This window comes from Triplophysa dalaica, chromosome 18, assembly GCF_015846415.1.
Source record: "Triplophysa dalaica isolate WHDGS20190420 chromosome 18, ASM1584641v1, whole genome shotgun sequence".
Lineage (NCBI taxonomy): Eukaryota > Metazoa > Chordata > Actinopteri > Cypriniformes > Nemacheilidae > Triplophysa > Triplophysa dalaica.
Window position 1 is genome coordinate 21,447,278 of NC_079559.1, and position 23,577 is coordinate 21,470,854.

Genomic DNA, 23,577 nt, shown 5'->3' on the forward strand with positions numbered 1-23,577 from the left:
CAAATTAAAATGTTGATTCTATTTTTATATTAGAAACATGTAAACTGGAGAAACAGGTGAAAATAACAGAAAAGATGCTGTGTGTCAGACTTAAATATACTGCAAAGAAAAGAAGTTCATATTCATTTTTAAGCATTATCACATTAATATGTGTACATGTTTTTAGGAATGGAAAGGTTTTATGTGATAACAGTGTTACTTTTTCCGGTTTTTTCCGTCTCATTCAGTTTTAAGCCAACAATCATATATTTGAGTAAAAGGGAAAAGTCTTGTATTTTTTAAAATGTGTTTTGTTCAATGGAAAAAGAGTCAGACGGGTTCAATTGAAGGAGATGAAGATGAGCAAAAAATGTTTGAATCAAACACAAAACTCAACTGAAGATAAAGTAAAAGCATTTGACTTCTGCGTGGCGTCATCACGCGTTCTGACGCGACTCTCGCTCATGATTGGCTGATTAGCATCTTAATTACGTAAGCACGGCGTCTTAACCACCTCGCGCGTTCAAACAGATGATATCGGTGTAAAAGTTTCTGTCAGTGACCAGTTCACTCCTCGAGTTTGTATCTTCGCGTTAATACGATTGATGATCTGAGTTCGCTGTCTGATCTGTGTCAGATCTCACATCAGTTCACGGTTTTTGATCTGTTGAAGAGTTCAGAGCAGCGCGCGACTTCACATCTGTTCAGAAAACATCTCGCGCGCAGCAGATGCGAAAGCAATAAACACGAGTTTTTATTGACGTTAAGTGTCTAAACTTCACACAAACGCATATAAAGTCTTTTAAATGTATTATCAATACAGCCCAGTCACAATATTTGACGATTACTTTATCGCGGCCGAAGGACAATACATGTTTATTTATAACTTTACAGCACGTTTAAAAAACAACAGTTTATTATAAAAACACATAACAATAATCAGACTATAAAATGCGTCAATCGAGGAAAATTAAACATTATTGTTAGAGTTAGACGGATGTTATATCAACCGGTAGGACCTCCAATAACTTAATAGCAACAAAAACACTATCATTGAGCTGAAAGAGTTAAATTGAGGACGAAATGCCATCGGTTAAAATCATCTTTCATTTAGTTTATTTTGTGTTATTGTAATGTGAATCAAACTTAAAACATGAGTTTAGATGGATGTCAATGATGCTGTATAACCATTAACAAAATATTAATAGCCATATCGTTTTTGGCCGATAATTTGTCATTTTTTTATGTTATTGGTATCACCCAATAATACAAATAAGGCGATATATTATAGCCGATAAATCATAAATCATTTCCTCTGGTTAAATTTCTTCTGCTGCAGGCTGCTCACAGTTAAAACCCAGTACAGTTCTGTCTTTCTGTCGTGATCATTCACTCTCTACTTTTCACAAAACATAGTTGATGTACTGTAGTATGGAGATATTTATGAACATGTATATTATAGTAACAAAAGCATATTATTTGAATCAGACTGCTGTCTGAATGCTTCTGTCTTGAGACCTATCAAGATGAAGCTATCAAGAACATTTGTCTTGGTAGCTCTGGAAGAACATCTGTAAATGTTTTTTTAATAAAAAAATATACCAGAAAAATGTGAAAGTTAAAAAATCGTTAACCAGTGTAAAGTAGGCTATGTACATGATTTTCAGGGGGGAAAAGAGAACTAACTGTTACCTTATTTTCTGCAGTGAATGTTTTCAAATACAAGCAGGTATACACTTTTTGCCTTTGTTTCAGTCTTAGGGAATTTTATATTAATATTTAGATACTGTATATCTAAACGGCCATATAGTGGTTGTCGGCCAATGTTAAAGAATTATCTGTTATCGGCCAAAATTTACAGATCGCTGCATCCCTAGACAAAATGTTCAGCTCTGAATTATTGACAATATTATCATATGTGTAGTATTAACACAAAATCTACACTCCCGGTTATTATTGTCATGATTACTGGAAAACTGCTTTGCAAAAGTGAAGTCGATGTGAATCTGTCAGTGAATTGTGTTTTTTATTTTGCAGAGAAAATGATTCAGAGCAAGTTCAGAAGTTTCAGGCCCGTCAGCGTCAATAAACAACAAACATATTCTGGTCAAGTTTGGCATTTTCATTTGAAAACCTTTTATTGCTTTAGTGAATGGAAATGTGCATCAAGCATCTTCTTGAAAACAATATTTTTCAGGTGTTGATTAATTTTGTCCACCTATACCCCCTGGGAGGAGCTCCATCACAGAAAGTGTCATGGAGTTCTGTGGCCGTTTCAAGCCATTTGCCACTACAGAGCGAAGAGGATTTGCCCCAACAGAGAGAAGAGGATTTTCCACTACAGAGCGAAGAGGATTTGCCCCTACAGAGAGAAGAGGATTTGCCACTACAGAGCGAAGAGGATTTGCCCCTACAGAGCGAAAATGATTTTTCCCTACAGAGAGAAGAGGATTTGCCCCTACAGAGAGAACAGGATTTGCCCCTTCAGAGCGTAGAGGATTTGCCCCTTCATAGCGAAGAGGATTGCCACTACAGAGAGAAGAGGATTTGCCCCTTCAGAGCGAAGAGGATATGCCCCTTCAGAGAGAAGAGGATTTGCCCCTTCAGAGCGTAGAGGATATGACCCTTCAGAGAGAAGAGGATTTGCCCCTTCAGAGCGTAGAGGATATGCCCCTTCAGAGAGAAGAGGATTTGCCCCTTCAGAGCGAAGAGGATTTGCCCCTTCAGAGCGTAGAGGATATGCCCCTTCAAGAGCGTAGAGGATATGCCCCTTCAGAGCGAAGAGGATTTGCCACTACAGAGAGAAGAGGATTTGCCCCTTCAGAGCGAAGAGGATTTGCCCCTTCAGAGCGTAGAGGATATGCCCCTTCAGAGCGTAGAGGATATGCCCCTTCAGAGCGAAGAGGATTTGCCACTACAGAGAGAAGAGGATTTGCCCCTTCAGAGCGTAGAGGATATGCCCCTTCAGAGCGTAGAGGATATGCCCCTTCAGAGCGAAGAGGATTTGCCACTACAGAGCGTAGAGGATATGCCCCTTCAGAGCGAAGAGGATTTGCCACTACAGAGCGTAGAGGATATGCCCCTTCAGAGAGAAGAGGATTTGCCACTACAGAGAGAAGAGGGTTTGCCCCTTCAGAGCGTAGAGGATATGCCCCTTCAGAGCGTAGAGGATATGCCACTACAGAGAGAAGAGGATATGCCCCTTCAGAGCGAAGAAGATTTGCCACTACATAGAGAAGAGGATTTGCCCCTTCAGAGCGAAGAGGATTTGCCACTACAGAGAGAAGAGGGTTTGCCCCTTCAGAGCGTAGAGGATATGCCCCTTCAGAGCGTAGAGGATATGCCACTACAGAGAGAAGAGGATTTGCCCCTTCAGAGCGAAGAGGATTTGCCACTACAGAGAGAAGAGGATTTGCCACTACAGAGAGAAGAGGATTTGCCCCTTCAGAGCGAAGAGGATTTGCCACTACAGAGAGAAGAGGATATGCCCCTTCAGAGCGAAGAGGATTTGCCACTACAGAGAGAAGAGGATTTGCCCCTTCAGAGCGAAGAGGATTTGCCACTACAGAGCGAAGAGGATTTGCCACTACAGAGAGAAGAGGATTTGCCCCTTCAGAGCGTAGAGGATATGCCCCTTCAAGAGCGTAGAGGATATGCCCCTTCAGAGCGAAGAGGATTTGCCACTACAGAGAGAAGAGGATTTGCCACTACAGAGCGAAGAGGATTTGCCACTACAGAGAGAAGAGGATATGCCCCTTCAGAGCGAAGAGGATTTGCCACTACAGAGAGAAGAGGATATGCCCCTTCAGAGCGAAGAGGATTTGCCACTACAGAGAGAAGAGGATTTGCCCCTTCAGAGCGAAGAGGATTTGCCACTACAGAGCGAAGAGGATTTGCCCCTTCAGAGCGAAGAGGATTTGCCACTACAGAGCGAAGAGGATTTGCCCCTTCAGAGCGAAGAGGATTTGCCACTACAGAGAGAAGAGGATTTGCCCCTTCAGAGCGAAGAGGATTTGCCACTACAGAGAGAAGAGGATTTGCCCCTTCAGAGCGAAGAGGATTTCCCCCTTCAGAGCGAAGAGGATATGCCCCTACAGAGCGTAGAGGATATGCCCCTTCAGAGCGAAGAGGATTTGCCACTACAGAGAGAAGAGGATATGCCCCTTCAGAGCGAAGAGGATTTGCCACTACAGAGAGAAGAGGATTTGCCCCTTCAGAGCGAAGAGGATTTGCCACTACAGAGCGAAGAGGATTTGCCCCTTCAGAGCGAAGAGGATTTGCCACTACAGAGAGAAGAGGATTTGCCCCTTCAGAGCGAAGAGGATTTGCCACTACAGAGAGAAGAGGATTTGCCCCTTCAGAGCGAAGAGGATTTGCCACTGCTACAAACAATGACTGCCTGCAGGTGTTTAAGAAATATTAAAGACCATGCACTCGCTCACAATATCATGAATATGTTGTGTGATGTTCAAGAGGCTGAGCAGGTAAATGTGGCTTCCTACACCTGTGTGATATCAGCTACACCACACCTCAAAGTCAGCTGGAGCACCAGGCCCAGTTAAAGTCATCCTCCACCTCTCTCATTATTGGGATGATCATTGATGCTAGTAGATGTAGAACTCTGCCTTTGCGAAACATCTGTTTACATGTTGTTTGTTAACTCTGTGATAATGCATCAAGTTAAGAGTTATGTGTGAACGCTTCAAATCTTTTCTTTGACACAACAGCACACTTATTGTGAATGTGCTTTCAGTCACTTTGACTTCTCATATGAGCATGATTTGATATGTGATACCAAGTTTAGTTTTTTTGCTGAAGAAGCAACCCTTTATACAGCTTTGTGACAGTTTGCTTCCAGTATGGTTTCTTCTTAATTTTTGTTTATTCAAAACAAGGGTAGCACTTTACAGTAAGGTGTGATTTGTTAACCGTAGTAAATGTAGGAACCAACATGAACTGCCAATGAACAATATCATTTTTCTGCATTTATTAACCCTTGTTAAAGTGATAGTTCACCCAAAACTCACCCTCAGATTGTTTCAAACCTGTACACATTCCTTTATTCTGCTGAAAACAAAGGAAGATATTTGGAAGAATGTCAGTAACCGAGCAGGTCCCCCGTTGACTCCCATAGTTTTTATTTTCCCTGCTATAGCAGTAATTTTGGGATGAGATCTGCTCGTTTACACAGAAGTACATTTTTTGGGTGAACATGTTAGTTCATGTCTGAACAGTTATTCATGTTAGTTCATGGGGCATTTACTCAGGGACAATGTTTGATTTTAATCATCTTTTAGTTAAAGCTGTAATGAACATGAACTAAGATCAACAAATAGCACCCTTTTTTAAAGTGTTAACCCTAAAATGTTTTGACTAGTTTTCTTTATATTTAGGGAAAAGGCAATGTGTTTAACTTCTGCTGTTAGTGTTCAGTTAGATGAGTGTTCTGAAGACTATTTGGTGAGGTATTTTATTTCAAATAAAATTAGTTCTACCATTGAAATTGGTGATAATTCCTTCACCATAACATGTCATAGGCATATAGTCCACTGCTTGCCAGTGATTTATTTGTTTATTTTTATTAGAAGAATGGTCCAAGAATCAAGGAAGTTTATCTTTTTTCATCTTTTCTTGGTTAGGTGAGGCTGGGCTATGATCATAATAATACATAATCCCCATTGAGGCACTTTTGTGCTATAATATAATAAATAACTGAAAAATAGAAACATATTAAATCTTAATTAATAGAGGCAAAAAATTACAGTTTGATTACTTTTCAAAAATGTTCAACCATAGTTGTAAAAAACTGTTCTGAGCTGTGGTGTTATGTGGTCACATTTTCTAGACCTTGTCAGAAGTCTGGCAGCTGCATTCTGAACTATCTGTAGTTTGTTTATTGTTGATACGGGACGACCACTGAGTCCTGCTTTACAATAATCAAGTCTTGAAGTCATATATGCATGAACCAGTGTATCTGCATCAGAAATACACAGAATATTACTCAATTTGGCAATGTTTCTAAGATGGAAGAAGTCTGTTTTGTGACGATTGAGATGTGGTTTTCAAAAGACAGATTGCTGACAAAGGTCTTCAACTATATTTCTGAGGCAACAGTCCATGCGTCTATCTGCAAATTGTAGTCGTGCCGAACGACGTCTTGTGCCGAACGACTTCTTGTGGTGCCATCCCATAAAGGTAAAAAAATCTCTCTCGCGCACCTTCTCCGGATCTGTTCCACCTATGTGGAATGATCTGCCCACTGCTACAAGATCTGCAGATTCTGTTGCCATCTTTAAGAAACGTCTGAAAACACATCTCTTCCGCCAACATCTGACTGATCTGTTCTGACTCTTTTCTTCTCTACTCTTTTCTTCTCTACTCTAAAAAAAAAAAAAAAAAAACTTGTATGAATGAATGGTTCCGTATACTGTGTTAGGCTATATGAGACTAGTCTTCTTTTTGATTGCACTTATGCTGTCCTAATTGCTTCCATTATCTACCCCACTTGTAAATCGCTTTGGAAAAAAGCGTCTGCTAAATGACTAAATGTAAATGTAAATGTAGTCTGAAATATTCTGCTTACAGGTATTTGGTCTGATAAGTAATATCTCTGTTTTATTTGAATATATCAGAAGAGAATGATTAGTCATCTAATGATTTATGTCCTGAACGCACTCTTCAGTTTTGTTATTTTTTAGGTTTCGTCGTCTAGATGATGTGTATAACTGAGTTCCCTTTCTGTCGGTCTCTCGACGTTGTGTCGAGAACGACAGATGGGGTTCGCCCTTGAGAACCTATCAACTCTGACTACTAAGAAAAGGCCAATGAAATTTGGCGAATGAAATTTGCATGCCGGGCTCCGCCCCCGGAAATCCGGTATAAAAGGAAGCCGGCGTGCATCATTCATCACCTTTTTGTTCTTCAGAGCCATCGACTCATGAGTACAACTCCAGATATTCCATATCTACCTACTACAACTGCTTACACTGCCGGATCTACGACCTTCCAGCGGATCATCCCTCCTGCAGCGATCTTCCCCTGGGTGTCTCGGCGGTTCCAGTGGTGTCAGAGCTATTTCCACACTCCTTTTCAGGACTTAATCCTCTACAGCGTGGCATGTCCCGCTGTTCTCTTGGGTGCGGTACCCTCATCGAGGAGGGGGATGGGCACGAGCGCTGTGTCAGGTGTCTGGGCGTCCAGCACGCCGAAGCAGCGTTAGTGGACACATCTTGCCCGCACTGCAGGCAGATGGTCATGCAAAAGTTGCGGTCACGGTTGGCTGTCTTCTTTCGGGAACCAGCAAACATTTCGTCTGCTACCCGTGCTGTGACATTTGTGGCTAAGGCCCGGATTTCCGACCCGGTTAGCAAAGTTAGTGATCTGGGGATTCCTGCGGACGTAAACCCGCCAGCCAAGCGCTCACGGGCCGCCCGCACCCCAGCACGCTCTTTTGACCATTCCCCGTCCGGCGGTGGCACACCGTCCGGGTCCTCCTCTGCGCATTCGGAAACGGAGCGCAAAGCTGATGAGATGTCTATCGCAGCATCGGAGGGAGAGATGCCGACATCCGACTGTGAAGACTCCGGGCTCCCCCCCCGGGGGGCAGAGCTCAGGAGGAAGCAGAAGTCGAGATGTCGGCCATGCTAACCCGGGCTGCCGCGAGCATTGGGCTGCAGTGTACGCCATTTCCCCTCCCCCCGCGACACCACCCATTGTCCGCTTTGGTACGCCCTGACCGAGGCCCCCCTCGGCATGGATGCCCTGGCGCACAGCTGGCAACGAGACAAGCGGAAGTACGCCTTCCCCCCAGTGAGCCTCCTTGCACAGACCCTGGTCAAGGTCAGGGAAGAGGAGCAACAGGTGTTACTGGTTGCACCCTACTGGCCCAACCGCACTTGGTTCTCGGAGCTGATGCTCTTGACAACAACTCCCCCCTGGCCCATTCCCCTGACAGAGGACCTGCTTTCTCAGGGGATGGGCACGTTCTGGCATCCCAGACCAGACCTCTGGAACCTCCATGTCTGGTCTCTGGACGGGACGAGGAGATCCTGAGTAGGTTACACCCCTCTGTGGCTGAAACCATCATACAGGCCAGGGCGCCATCCACTAGGCGGTTATACGCCTATAAATGGCGCCTCTTCTCATCCTGGTGTCTCTCCCAAGGAGAAAACCCAAAGAGATGCTCGGTCGGGATCGTGCTTTCCTTTCTACAACAGAGACTGGAGACCAACCTCCCCCACCGAGGGTTGTTCCGTCTGCCATACCCTCATGACTATGGTTCCCACACTTGGTAACCCATGAGCTTCCCCAGGTGGACCTCCACCTCGCGGTTAACTACCCAGTCCGCACGTTCCATGCGTTCTCCTCCTAGGACGAGACCATACTTCTCCCACCGTATTCCTCCCCACGGGTAGGAGGTGGCCTCTGCAGCGCTTCTCTGATTAAGAGTTGCGCTTTCCCGGTGTAAACCGTCCAGACGGCCTCTCGCCCGTAGAGAGCTAAGGCCCCGTCCGTGATAGGTTACCATCTTTCTACGGAAAGCTCTGGAACCCCCCGACCACCACACTGGAAGGTTACAAGTTTCACGTAAGCTTCAAGCTGACACGCCCAGGCTTGTTACCGTCGCTTCGCTGAGATTGTGACACGATACAGCGTTTGTGGCGTTTTCCATAGATAACCCCATCTGTCGTTCCCGACACAACGTCGAGAGACCGACAGAAAGGGAACGTCTTGGTTACGTCTGTAACCTCAGTTCCCTGATGGAGGGAACGAGACGTTGTGTCCCTTATGCCACAAACCTGTATCGTTTCTGTTGCAGTTGTGAGAGGCTCTCAGGCTCTTCAGAACAAGAGGTGATGAATGATGCACGCCGGCTTCGTTTTATAACGGATTTCCGGGGGCGGAGCCCGGCATGCAAATTTCATTCGCCAAATTTCATTGGCCTTTTCTTAGTAGTCAGAGTTGATAGGTTCTCAAGGGCGAACCTCATCTGTCGTTCTCGACACAACGTCTCGTTCCCTCCATCAGGGAACTGAGGTTACAGACGTAACCAAGACGTTTCTATCTGTTCAGTAGTCAAGTCTTGAGGTCACAAACGCATGAATAAGCTTCTCTGCGTCAGCAACACAAAATATTTCATAATTTGGCAACATTTCTAAGGTGGAAGAAGGCTGTTTTTGTGACATTTGAGATGTGATTTTTAAATGAAAGGTTGCTGTCTATTATAATGCCTAGGTCTTTAACTGTATGTATGTTGTCAAGGGGCAGCAGGTATATGGAGAATAGCAAGGGTCCTAAAATGGATCCCTGAGGTAATCCATATTTTACTTGAATAAGATTTGACGATTTCCCATTTAAATGGACAAATTGATATCTGTCTGATAAGTAAGACTGAACCATTGTAGTGCCTGTCGCTGAATACCCGTATAATTGTGTAAATTGTCCAAAAGTATGTTATGGTCTACAGCTTTCCTGTAGCTCAGTGGTAAGAGCATTGCGTTAACAATGCAAGGTTGTGGGTTCGATTGTGGGTTGTGGGTTCGACCCTATCTAGGATTAACCCACGCAAGGCTGCGGGTCCTGACAAGATACCTGGCCGTGTACTGAAAGACTGCGCTGCACAGCTGACAGATGTCCTAACAGATATCTTCAACACCTCGTTGAGCCAGGCAGTCGTCCCCACATGTCTCAAATCCACAACAATCATACCAGTGCCAAAGCAATCAACAGTGTCGTGTCTAAATGACTATCGCCCCATAGCACTGACTCCAATCATTATGAAGTGCTTTGAGAGCCTAGTCATGCATAACATCAAGACCAGCCTCCCCAACACACTCGATCCGCTCCAGTTTGCATACCGTCCAAACCACTCTACAGATGATGCAATCTCCTCCACCCTCCACCTGGCTCTTACCCACCTAGAAAATAAAGACTCTTATGTTAGGATGCTGTTCATTGACTTAAGCTCAGCATTCAACACAATTATCCCACAAAAGCTCATAAATAAACTTAACTTGCTGGGCCTAAAAAACTCCCTCTGTAATTGGATCCTGGACTTTCTAACCGAAAGACCTCAGTCCGTCCATGTCGGCCACAACACCTCGAGCTCTACCACACTGAGCACAGGTGCACCACAAGGCTGTGTGCTCAGCCCGCTGCTCTTCACGCTGCTGACCCACGACTGCACTGCCAAGTTCAGCTCAAACCACATCATCAAGTTTGCTGATGACACAACAGTGGTAGGCCTAATCAGCAAAAATGATGAAACCCACTACAGAGAGGAAGTGGCACAGCTGGCTAAATGGTGTGGGATTAACAACCTGTCCCTCAATGTGAGTAAGACAAAGGAGCTTGTGATGTACTTCAGGAGAAACTCTGTTGATCACCCCCAACTGACCATCGGCAGTTCACCTGTGGAGAGAGTCAGCAGCACCAAATTCCTGGGGGTGCACATCACAGATGATCTCACCTGGACAACCAATACGATGTCACTCTCCAAGAAGGCAAAACAGCGCATTCACTTTCTCCGCCGGCTGAAAAGAGCAAGTCTCCCTCCACTCATCCTCACCACTTTCTACAGGGCAACCCTTGAGAGCGTGCTGACCAGCTGCGTCACTGTCTGGTATGGAAACTGTACTGCAGAAGACCGCAAGACCCTCCAGCGGACAGTGAACACAGCAGCAAATATCATGGGTGCCCCTCTCCCCTCCATCCTGGACATCTTCTTCACACGACGCTCCAGCAAAACCAACAGCATCGTGAAGGACCCCACCCACCCTTCCCACAGTCTCTTCCAGCTCCTACCATCAGGAAGACGTTACCGGAGTATCAGAGCCCGTTCTACCAGACTTCTCAACAGCTTTTGCCCCCAAGCTGTAAGAGCCCTGAACTCAAAACACCCCGCCCCTCTCTGGTCCCCCCATACCCTACCTCCCGTAAGATGGACCATCACACCCCCCCCCTCCTCTCTATGCGCACTAGACACTTTTCACACACTGCTGTGTGAACACAATCTCACAAAAAACTCAGGAATATTTGTTTGCTCATGCATTACAAATTTTCCTGCACTATTCCCCAGCCAAGCTGCTTGATGCACAATGTTCTCTTGCACATGTACTGTATTCATCTTAATCGTTTGTATAGTCTGTATTCTTTTTTAAATTATGTATAGGAAAAGCATTTTTATATAGTATAGTTTGTATTTTTTGTTTATTTATAGGTAAACACTTTTTTACAAATAGTATATTTACTGTCAAACTATCAGTAGGATAGTTATGTATGCCTGTATATATGTAGCACCATGGTCCTGTGAGGCACGACATTTCGTTCCACTGTATGTCCCCACATGTAGCGGAATGACAATAAAGCTCAAACTGAACTGAACTGATCCCAGGGGATTGCAAATACTTATGTAAAATGTATAGGATAAAGCAATGTAAGTCGCTTTGGATAAAAGCATCTGCCAAATGCCTAAATGTAAATGTAATGTAAATGAAGCACAGCACTAAGATCAAGCAGGACAAGGAGTGAGATGTTACCTTTATCTGATGCTGTCAGCAGATCGTTTGTAATTTTAACTATAAATAAGTCCTACTTAAGTTTTTGTAGTAACATCAATCAATCTGAATCAAAATAGTAATTTCATGAAATATCAATGTACACTACATAGCTCTGGTACTCCCTGGCTGTTTATAAACTGAAATCTATAAATACACTTAACCTCTTAAGTTCTGTTAAGTTAAAATTGTAGAAACAATTGGGAGACAGCGTAATCATTTCTTTGTAACAAGAAACTATACATTTCAAGTAAAATACTTCAGTAAACCACTTTGACACTGTTCTGCTACAGAATAAACTGAAAACTTTACTACCACTGAGCTAACAGTAGTCATGTTTTGTGTGAAAGCATCAACAAACGTTTTATGTATGTTCATGGGGGAAGAAGACAAGTCTTACACGGCTGCGTTTAAAGAAATCAGTTTTAATATAAAAAACAAATAGATTTTGACATTTTAGGATGAAGTCAAAAGTTAAAAGATTTGTAGAAGATTTATTTAGTGGCAAGTTAACTAAATAATTAATCCACGAGAAAAAAAACAATACAATGATTACAATTTTTTTTATATATTAATCAGAAAAATATGATTTACATTTAGTACACACTCTTAATATTGCAGTGTAATGTAGTTGTACAGTAAGACGGGTAAATTTATGGAGCGAATTTAGTCTCATTAATTATTCACACATTAAACATGATGTATACTTGCGTAGTCAGTTTCACATGCGTGAAACCTAATTCAGCTGCATAAATTATATATATATACATTCACAAAAACAATACACATGCGTAAAATATAATTATTTTCTCATAAAGTACGTTTCACAAAAGCTAAATACATTTCATAGACGTACAACTGTGCACAAATATTTCTAAAATTTAAAATGCACAAGTTTATCATGGGATGTGACTGTGCAAATCGTCCCTCACATGTGAATCGGCTTGGATTTGTGTTTATTTTGAGACTCTCTTGGCAGCGCCGTCCCTCCCACTTGAGTTCACATCCTGTTAAGCCAATCGGTTTAACCTTACCATTCAACCAATCATAACCGTGGAGAGCACCTTTTGCAGAGTTTGACTCACTTTGGCTTTGGCACATTGGCTGTTTTGCCAATTTAGTGATTTTTCAGTCCCCTCAAGCGTGATATTTTCCAAAAAGCAACCAATCATAACGATGGAGAGCACAGGACTCAATGAGCACTAGTTTTAGCACTAAAGGCTCGTTTGTACAGCTTCGCTCCTTTACTCTCTGAGCTGTGATGCTGTATTATAGGCCAGAATTCACGAAAATACGACTTTTTCTATGTTTCTGCTATAATCGGTTCCCCGGTTCATCTACCAACCCCAAAAACGTTAAAAAAGTACAACACAGTAACTTTGGTTTGTTACGCCTTTCTCTGAAAGCAAGTGAAAGAATCAGCGCTTCAGAATTGCTCCCTTGGTGACGTGGTGGAGGGATCTCACTATAATATCACTTCCCCATAATGTGCTCGTTTACACCCACAGTGTGCCATTTTGTTTTTCAGAGGTGACAGGAGTGTATCGGTTCTAACGCCATGGTGAAAAATCGTGCAAAACATGCTAACTGTTCTGTCGTTGGTTGCACAGACCAACACAGAACACTGTTCCAAAGAAGACGAGAGAACAATGAATTTATTTAGTTTTCAATGGAAATCATCACCACTGAATGAGGCAAAGTTGCAAATAAAGACATTGTAATGTAAGGCTGGTGCCATTATCCAAAAGGGCACCACATCCCGAGAAACACAGAACTTTCGTCCAATACAATGAACTCCCGGGGAGGCTGAGAAGTGTGATCCCCGATAGTTGGAAAAGGGTGGCTTGCCCACTTCAGGTAGGTGGAGAGTTCCTGCCTCAAGTGGAGGAGTTCGGTTTGAGGCTTTAAAGATATTCTGCTCGCTGTTGAGGTTGTGTCTTCATGGAAATGCCCATTTGTGGTCCTTTACACTTTAAATTGTTGTTATGTGGAGGAAGGGTATTCTGGTCTGGGTATTTAAGGGAAGCTGGTAAAATGTTCTGGGGAATTCTTACTATGATGAACCTCATGGTGCCTTCAGACACACAGAACTGTGTTTCTTCCGATCGCATCTTTTTCTACTGTCAGGTAAGCGTCTTAGACTCGTAGACTAATCTTTGAGGAATTGATGTTTTGTATTCTTTGAATTGAGTTGTAAGTGGCAAGAAACATTTACCTGACTAACATGTTTGAATTTGTTCTGCATTATTCTGAGTTTATTAACTTTATTAGATCACACTTTATCCTTTGTTACCTCAAATCTACGTTCATGTTAGTGACGGACAAAAATCCTGTATCAGGTGGAGCATTGGGGCACGCCAGCTGAAATTGTAGTGTACTTAGACCGTAGGGGCCAATGTTTCCCTTTAGAACAGCACATATGTTGTCTGACCAATCTAAATGAGAAAGTCTCAAACCTCTGGTTATTGAAATATTATTCTAACTAAGTGTACATAGGAAACTATGGCATGATTATACAAAGCTACCATCAGAGGAAGTAAGATTGGTCTATTTATCTCTATGGAGTGGTCATGACATCTGGTTAGAAATAATCATTACTTTTATTAAGTTTTTATAGTCTAAGGGAACTAGATAAAATAATGCTTTCTGAGTGTTACTAGTCATAGAACCTCTGGCAGTGTCCAAGACTGACGAGTTTGTGACCGTGAGATCCGCGTGTAACGGCCGGCGCGAGACTCTAAGCGACACTGAGAATAGGATGAAGGAGTGTAATTTACAATAAGGCAAAAGAATCAAACATTGAACAAAATTGCATGATTATTATGACACATAATAATCGAATACAAATACAATAACTCAATAAGGCTTCCTTTTTATCTTTTGGAGTCAGATAAATGACGCAATGTTAAAATAACGTTGACTATAACAACCCAGAGCGCTGGAAAGACAGAACGTGCCTATGCCTTCGCCATGCCACTTGGACTCCGCCATTGGGCCAGTGGGTGTTTCTTCTTTCCTCACATTTTCACCACCTTACAGTAAGTACCGGTATATTTTAAGTAAGACCGCAGGAACCTGTGGCAACATAAAAGTAGATCAAATGTCACTGTGACACGTTTGTCTGTTCACTGATAGAAAGCAATGCGTGTGGGCTTGTAAACACATGACGGGATTGTCCTGTGTAACGTTACTTTCACTGAGAGAATATTTGATGCATTTGTCTTGAGTATCTTCACTTCAGAAAACTGTGTGTATGGTTTGTAAACACGCGACAGGTTTGTCATGGTCACATGGGTTCTCGCCACCCTACTGTTTTGTTATTTCACCCGTGAAATAAATGACTAGTTCTTGGACACATTGTGTTGTATAAGCGCTTCTTATTCATGCGCTGGTGTGGTCTGAACTGAAACTGCCGCTACCTGCCGATTACTGAACAGAGGGGATTGTAGAAATGCGGTCCCGTACATAGCAAACCCCATACAGATTTGAGGTTCAGGTATTTTTATTTAGTCGCCAGATTTGTAGCTAGCCGCCTTTTGGAAAATATCTCCCTTAAGGGGGCTGTAAAATCACTAAATTGGCAAAACAGGAAGTGAGTCAAACTCTGCAAAAGTTGCTCAGAGCCTTTTTCCTTGAGTCCTTTGCTCTCCACGGTTATGATTGGTTGAATGGTAAGGTTAAATTTGATTGGCTAAACAGGATGTGAACTCAAGTGCGAGGGACGGCGCTGCCAAGAGAGTCTTAAAATACACACAAATCCAAGCAGATTAACACGTGAGTGACGATTTGCACCTTCACATCCCATGATAAACTTGTGCATTTTTAAACTTTAGAAATATTTATGTATTAAGCGTTTAAGAAACGTATTTAATGAGAATATAATTATATTTTATGCACGTGTATTGTTTTTGTGAATATATATATCATTTATGCAGCTGAATTAGGTTTCATGCATGTGAAACTGACTATGCAAGTTTACATCATGTTTAATGTGTGAATAATTAATGAGATAACAATGGCTCCATATAAATTACAATATTATAATGTGTTACTGACGCTGGTTTATTTATAATATTATAATTGTGCAGAACGTCAACACAATATTCGTTTTTAGAGTTAATGACATTCAGGTCTGTGATGTAAGAATGTGCAGTGTCTAAGTGTCGTGATAATGTTAGTGATACTGCCGCTGGTTTCTTATGCACAGGTTCTCAATGTTATTAATCTTCAGGGTTAATAATACTGCTGATTACTGACGCTGGTTTATTTACAATATTATAATATAAACTAGTGGTGGGCCGTTAACGGCGTTAAGGTGCTGCGTTAACGTGAGACTCTTATCGCGCGATAAAAAAAATGTCACCGTTAATCTATTCTCAAAGTTGGGTTGGGAGCTGGGTCTATACTACGCAAGCTATGATGACTTTCACCTTGATATTTTAGCGCGGATGTATACCTAGCTGAATTGCACTGTACCGGGCGAGAACGAGATTTTTTCATTCGCGCCGCATCATCTCATGACCAGGGCTTCATTTGCGCCGCAAGTAGGTCTATAGCATCTTTGCATTGACTTAACATGTAAATCACTCGCGCTTGACGCGCCATTCGCGTTTGGTCTGAACACAACATAACGTTACTGTGAAATGACCACATCAAACGTGACGTGCTAACATGGATGCAGCTATGAAGCCGCCGGGTTTGCTTCAGGGAAAATTTATTTTTAAGAAGCTTCCCAATACAAAACATCGACAAGACTAAGGTTGTTTGCACCTTGTGCAATACGGAATTGGTTTAAAAAAAACACTTTCTCTCAACAGGTAGTGGTGTAGCTTTAGTTGAAACCAGTAACTTTGTATTGAGATCTAATGTATTATGGCTCCTGTATGACATATCGCTTGTTGCTCCCTCACTCTTTGTAAGTCGCTTTGGATAAAAGCGTCTGCTAAATGACTAAATGTAAATGTACTGTAGGAGCTCTTCCAGTCTCAAGTACCACCTAAACGCAAAGCATCCCTTAGCTAATGCGAAAGTAAACACAAGTACATCTTATTGAACATAATTTATTTTCATCACCAATTATCATAGTAGAACAGCTTTCTCAAGCAGTTTGTGATGCATTTTGGAAACAGCAGATGAGCCCCTGGTCTAATGCGCCACCTGGCTTGAGACACCCGTTCTAAAAGACTTACTTTTAGTCATTATTTGGGTAGCACACATATTCTGAATGCCTTCGGCAGAATTCAAATGAGCCATTTTAATCTAGATTAATTCCAAGATTAATCTAGATTATAACAAAATAATCTATGCCCACCACTAATATAAACACTTTTTTAAATTTAAATGATTTTGTCAACGCTGAAAATTGACCAGATATTTACAATTTTCCAGAAAAAATTGCAATAATACCATATCGTGCAAATAGAATGTATATGCTGCGGTTTAATGTAAGATGTCTATGTTTGTGTTTAAGTCTACCAGTGAGCAACAGTGGCAAGGAAACAAAACTCCACTATAAATGTATAAAAGTGGAGAAAAAACCTTGGGAGAGACCAGGCTCAACCGGGAGGGCATGTTAAAGGGGACATTTCATGAAAAACAGACTTTTTCCATGTTTAAATGCTAAAATCTGGTCTCTTGTGCATCTGTCAACTCAGAAAACGTGAAAAAAGACAAATCATTAACTTTTTTATGACAGCCTATCTCTGCAAGCCTTGAGAAAACGAGCGCTTCAGAAATCGCGCTCTTACTGACGTAAGTAGCCGTTCTTATTATAATATTTCCGCCCCTTGATCTGAACGTGTCCACCCATCGCGCCGCCGCCATTGTTGTTTTCAACTTAAAGTAAATAAAATGTCACTGCGACGCGTTTGTCCGTTCACTATTAGAATGCGATGTCTGTGGCTTGTAAAAATGCGACGCGATTGTCCTGTGTAACATTAAAATTAGAAATAGTGATGCATTTGTCTGGAGTATCTTTGTGTGTATGGTTTGTAAACACGTAACGCGGTTCTCTCGCCCTAATGCGGTCGTGACCAGACGGGCTTAGCGAATGGCCCCGGGGGAAACCGGTGTGCTTATCGGAAACAGTGTGTGTGGTGTTCAAAGACAAGACCTTGTTTCTCGTTCCCTTTATGTGACCATACTTTAATGTTTAGTCGCTGGAAGCAGCTGTAGTTATTTATCTGGTCTTCAGAATCTACTACTGAATCTCCAGGTCACCTTCTAAATCTTTCATATTTGATCTCTTTCAGCACTTTCTGTTAGACAAGAGAAAAACAACATGATATGTAAACAAAGAGTTTTAAAGTTTTAGTATTCAGACGTGTTTGGGCTCTTACTTGGTCCTCCACCATCTTTTTGGAGATCGTCTTCATCTCCAGCTTCAGTCTTTCAATGGCCTCCGTTCTGCTCGTGATCCCCTGACAGACAATCTTCTGTTGCTCAGCTATTGAGGCCATCGACTTGTTTCTAGACAAAAACACAAATGAGAAAGCCACTATAGCACTGGTCCTGATGTGTAGTCATTGTGAAATCAAAGAGAGAGTGACTGTCATAACATCAGTTTTATGTCAGAATAAATCAACTCACATGTTTTTCAGCAGGATCATGTTCCTTCCTTCTGTCCCGTTGGCCTGTTTTAAACACACACACACACACACACAAACAGTGTGCATATAAACAAAATCACATGCAAGCATATTGTTTTGATCCTTTTTGAAAAGGAAAAGAGCAAACACCTTTAGGTTTCTCTCCATTATTTCTTTTACCTCAGGTGGGACGTGTTTCAGAAGACACTCTCTGTAATCGTCGATCCCATTTGACCTCTCCTCAAGCTTCTTGATTTCCCTGCGATCAGAATAAATAACAGTGACAGTAATAATCAAGTGTTAGCTGCAGCACTGTTTGTGTACAACTGACATGTAAAGAAGCAGAAGAAGAATTGTGTATATTTGGATGCGTGATGTGTCCGCCTACATTTCAAGAACATCTATTCTCATCTTCAATGTTGTGAGGACTCTGTCTTTCTGAAGAATGGAGAAGATCAAAATACGATCCCTGTGTAATAAAACATTATGTTCAGAATCAAGATTCATTTCTCAAGTAAGTTCAGGAGGTTGAAGGCTGGAGCACAGGAAAGAAGACCACTCAAGGATGGAGATCAGATCTCTGTTTGGGTCAAACAGTCTGTTGTATAACTTTCTTTCATAGTAAAATTCTTAAATCATTTGCATTTTAAAGATACGTCTTATTTCTCTTTGTCAATCATTTTATGTAAAGCACTTTGTTTTGCCCTTGTGTATGAAATGTGCTTTATAAATAAACTTGTCTTGCCTTGCCTTAAATCTTTCTGGATGATTAGCATTAAAGTCAAGAAATGTTTGGAAACCTCTTCTGACACTCCAAAGCATTTGATAGAAATATCTTGAAAACGGGGAACACTCTTCTACTATATATTTACAATAAAAAAATATAATCTCAAATCTGCTTCTCTTTGACAGCCAAACCATTTCCTCTGGAACGAATAATACATTTATACTATAAGACCAACAATTGCTAAGACGAATGATATCTCATGATTAACATCAGAGATAAGACTCCTCTCTAGACATCACCTGGAGCTCACGCCTTCAAAAAACATTACTTAAAACCTCTGGATTCTTATTGTAGTCGGTTCTCGATGGATTCTCCATTAGAGGGACGGAACAGGAACACATTCAGACATTTGGTAAGATGTAACACACATTTATTGGAGTGAATCACAAAAAATATCCCCAATTGAAAGACTTGATAAGATGAGAAGAATGAGAAATGCCTTACTCTAGATGAGCTGTGTGAAGAGAAGTGTTCAGGTACTCTATTGAAGTGCATAAGGGGAGAAACGGATCTTTCCTCTGAGGGAGTTCTTCTTTCGGCCGTTTATCTGTCGAGGGCTTCGTCTGTTGTCTCAGCGGGGGCAGTACCACACCTACAAAACAACATATATTTATCTCATGTTAATAGAGACGTCCTGTATAACTTTACACTCACACGTGGGTTGTTTTATATCAGTGATTGAGAATTTAGCACAAGGGTTTGTGTGCAGTTCTTCAATATCAACATGACATCAGATGTTGAAAAGTTTTGTATGTACCTTGTGTGTTTTACTTCACCCTTGAAATCAATTTAAATCTCACTTCTTTTTGCTGATTTAATGTGGTTTTAACAAACTCACCAGGGTTGAAGAGGCCACAGACGGTGCAGCAATGAATTCTCTTCATCACTTTCTCTGTGACGGTGCTCCTCTCAGCTGGTGGAGGTGGGTACATTGAACCTGCAAAATCAGATTTTCATTTTAAATATTATTTTCATGAAAAACCTGATTGGTAATTTAGCACATGGGTACAATGTTTTGTGAGCTCACCTGTGCGCTGTTTGACGCATTGATTCCACACGCTGTTATATTTGTCGTTTGGGAACTCTATTTTCCTGGGTGACGTTTTCGGGTGGAGTGCTTCAACAGTAACATAACAACATAACAGATTTATTACATGTTGAAACAGTTTGTATGTACCTTGTGTGTTTAACTTCACCCAAAAACAGTTTTTAAGATTTTACACATTTAAATCTCACTTTGTCACGCTGATTTTATGTTGTTTTAACAAACTCACCGCGGTTGTAGCGCCCACAGACGGTGCACCCGTGACTTCTCTTCATGACACTTCCTGTGACAGAGCTCCTTTCAGCTGGTGGACGTGGACTCAATGAAGCAACACCTGAAAAATCATATTTTCAACACCTGAAAAATATTGTTTCAAGAAGACACTTGATGCACATTTCCATTCACTATGTTTGTTGTTTATTGACGCTGACAGGCCTGAAACTTCTGAACTTGCTCTGAATCATTTTCTCTGAAAATAAAAAACACAATTCACTGACAGATTCACATCGACTTCACTTTTACAAGAGCAGTTTTCCAGTCATCATGACAATTATAACCGTGAGTATAGATTTTGTGTAAATACGACACATATGATAATATTGTCAATAACTCTGAGCTAAATATTTTGTTAATGGTTATACAGCACCACTGACAGACTTCCACATTCATATTTTCTCATTTATATTTCATATGCTTGTCATCTCTAAATGAACATATTATGTTTTTATGCATTTAAAATGTCTTAACTGTTTCCCTGTATTTTCTAGGGCAACGTATATTGGTTTAAAGACATTGCTTCATTGATATGTAGACATTATTTTGGTTTATGAATTGTACATTATCATGCTGATGTATGTGACATAAAATAAACACATATGTGCTTATAACATTGTTGGAGTATATTGTAATGATACCGGCGTCCGTTTCGGTGTATAGCTACAGTGAATGCTGATATATGAATACGCATAAATAAACATGTGTTGTACTAAGGCCACGATGATAATCTTGTAGTAACCGTCACATTTTGTGACAGGACCGCATTGAGGATACATTTAAAGGGCTTTAAATTCTTTTGTGTGAAGTAAAAACTCATATTTATCACTCCCCACGCACTGCTGCTTTCTCTTCTACTGTGTGCGAGATGTTCTCTGAACAGATGTGTTAACAATTGACCTTTATGTTCTGTAAGATACAATTCATTCAAAATGACAATTTATTAAATTGTATATAAGGAACAGTATACGGACACATTCTCCTTAAAAAATCAACAGAAAAAAAAACAGCCGCCTTCCAGACCTCCAGAAAGTCCGCCGCCTTCCAGACCTCCAGAACGTCCAGCGCCTTCCAGACCTCAAGAGCATCCGGAGCCGGACACTCTGGAGGTCTGGAAGGCGCAGGACACACACAAAGGGGGCACAGTCATTGTCACATACAAGTTGAAACAATGGACCTTTATGTTCTGTAAGATACAATTCATTCAAAATGACAATTTATTAAATTGTATATAAGGAACAGTATACGCACACATTCTCCTTCAAAAATCAACAGAAAAAACAGCCCTCTTTCAGACCTTCCAGACCGCGCCTTCCAGACCTCCAGAGCGTCCACCGCCTTCCAGACCTCCAGAGAGTCCGCCGCCTTCCAGACCTCCAGAGAGTCCGCCGCCTTCCAGACCTCCAGAGCGTCCGCCGCCTTCCAGACCTCCAGAACGTCCGGCGACTTCCAGACCTCCAGAACGTCCGGCGACTTCCAGACCTCCAGAACGTCCGGCGACTTCCAGACCTCCAGAACGTCCGGCGACTTCCAGACCTCCAGATCGTCCGGCGCCTTCCAGACCTCCAGATCGTCCGGCGCCTTCCAGACCTCCAGATCGTCCGGCGCCTTCCAGACATCCAGAACGTCCGGCGACTTCCAGACCTCCAGAACGTCCGGCGACTTCCAGACCTCCAGATCGTCCGGCGCCTTCCAGACCTCCAGATCGTCCGGCGCCTTCCAGACCTCCAGATCGTCCGGCGCCTTCCAGACCTCAAGAGCATCCGGAGCCGGACGCTCTGGAGGTCTGGAAGGTGGCGGTCACACACAAAGGGGTCACAGTCATCGTCAAATAAGTAGAAACAATGGACCTTTATGTTCTGTAAGATACAATTCATTCAAGATGACAATTTATTAAATTGTATATAAGGAACAGTATACGCACACATTCTCCTTCAAAAATCAACAGGAAAAAAACAGCCGCCTTCCAGACTTCTGGAGCGTCCGCCACCTAGGAATTTTATCCATAAGCTCAGCTCTTCTCTGCACGATCTTGGCAAGAAGACTGTGTCCTCTAGAGCGTGGGCGGAGGACGCGAGAGAGAGGAGGTGCGAGACGAACGGGCGGCCTTGTGGGATTATGCGCATTGCGAAATTTGGGTGGCTGAGCACGGACAGGAGCTCTCGTTTCGAACATCGGGGAACATTTCTCAAGAAGGAAACGATCAGGATCGTTCTGTCTATTTTTTCTTTTGTCAGAGAAGCCTGGAATTGGAGCGATGCGAGAAATTCGATGGATGCACCTGGTCCAGATTTATTTTCTGGGGCGAGGGGAATGTTGAGCTGCTCAAAAACTCGGACTATGGTGAGATGCGCGTCTGGCACAGAATCGGGCGGTTAGATATCCAAAAAATCGTCAAACAAGTGGATTAGGTATGGGATCACGTAATTATTAGAAAGAATCCAGCATATTGCCTTTGACAATACATCAAAAATTTTGGGGCTACTTCTGCAGCAAAAAGGTAGGCGGACTGAGAAGTAAAATTTTCTACGCCATTGTTCCCGAAAAGAAGCCAGTAGGCTGGGTGGATTGGCATGACTTTGAAGCGAGGTGATGTCGACTTTAGCTAGCCAGGCACCTCGACCGGCCTTTTTAATCAATTTGATGCCGTGATCAATGTTGTGGTAGTGCAGGGAAAATGTGTCTATTGGAATTAAGCTGTTAATGCTCGGAAATGAAGAACTGTGGGGAGAATAGAGGTCGAATATGAAACGTTTCTTGCCCGAAAATTTTCTGGTAACAACGCCAATGGGGCTGCACCACGGAACGGTAAACCGCACAGGAGATGTTTCTCACCCCAAAGAATACCCCACCATGCAGCTCAGTGTCAAGGGCTCCCCAATAAGGGCTCTGGTTCCGACACGAAATGCGCATTTGGCGGAGAAAAGCTTGTGATATGTGTAAAAGTGAGTTCCCCCATAGGAGAGAGCGAACTCAGCCACAAGGGCCAAGTAATCACTCAGCTCGCGTCTCCTATTGGGGAAGGCTGTCCATATTCCTTCCATGTAGCATGAGAAAGCTACCTTGAATTCAGGAAATGACAACGTGCGGAAGTGGTGGGGTGAAGCATTTTTAAAAGCTAAATCACCGTATGTGTTATGGCGCTCAACTGATGGAGGTGACAGGGGTGAAAGAAGATAATAAATATCGGTTAAAGATTGGTATCCGCACCTGCCAAAATCTGTGCTCTGACTCCACTGTAGACTAGTGGAGGTTCCAACGCAGGCGCATTTGGAGGCGCGGGCATCGTGATCGCCGTAGCCAGTGAGAATGCAGGGCGTGCCTGTTAAAAAGAGAGAGAGAGGAGGGAAT

General features: G+C 42.4%; 1 protein-coding gene across 1 annotated transcript; it reads right to left on the reverse strand.

The window, feature by feature from the left end:
• Positions 1 to 17,664: 17,664 nt before the first annotated feature.
• LOC130407264 (uncharacterized) lies at positions 17,665 to 20,276 on the reverse strand. The gene is made up of 9 exons (XM_056730029.1): positions 20,183 to 20,276; positions 19,936 to 20,025; positions 19,747 to 19,845; positions 19,353 to 19,500; positions 18,510 to 18,590; positions 18,302 to 18,380; positions 18,123 to 18,166; positions 17,873 to 18,002; positions 17,665 to 17,791 (listed from the first exon to the last, which is right to left on the reverse strand). The coding sequence occupies exons 1-9, from the start codon at positions 20,226 to 20,228 to the stop codon at positions 17,750 to 17,752; spliced, it is 759 nt and encodes a 252-aa protein (XP_056586007.1). The 5' UTR covers positions 20,229 to 20,276; the 3' UTR covers positions 17,665 to 17,749.
• Between the last annotated feature and the right edge of the window lie 3,301 nt (positions 20,277 to 23,577).

Bases quoted from the DNA above. Each gene is read 5' to 3' on its own strand.
- LOC130407264 (XM_056730029.1), bottom strand. From the start codon at position 20,228: ATGAAGAGAAGTCACGGGTGCACCGTCTGTGGGCGCTACAACCGCG. The intron at 18,381-18,509 runs GTAGGCGGACAC...TTCTGATCGCAG, and splicing joins AGAATAGATGTTCTTGAAAT to GGAAATCAAGAAGCTTGAGG. The intron at 18,003-18,122 runs GTGAGTTGATTT...GTTTTTGTCTAG, and splicing joins ATGATCCTGCTGAAAAACAT to AAACAAGTCGATGGCCTCAA.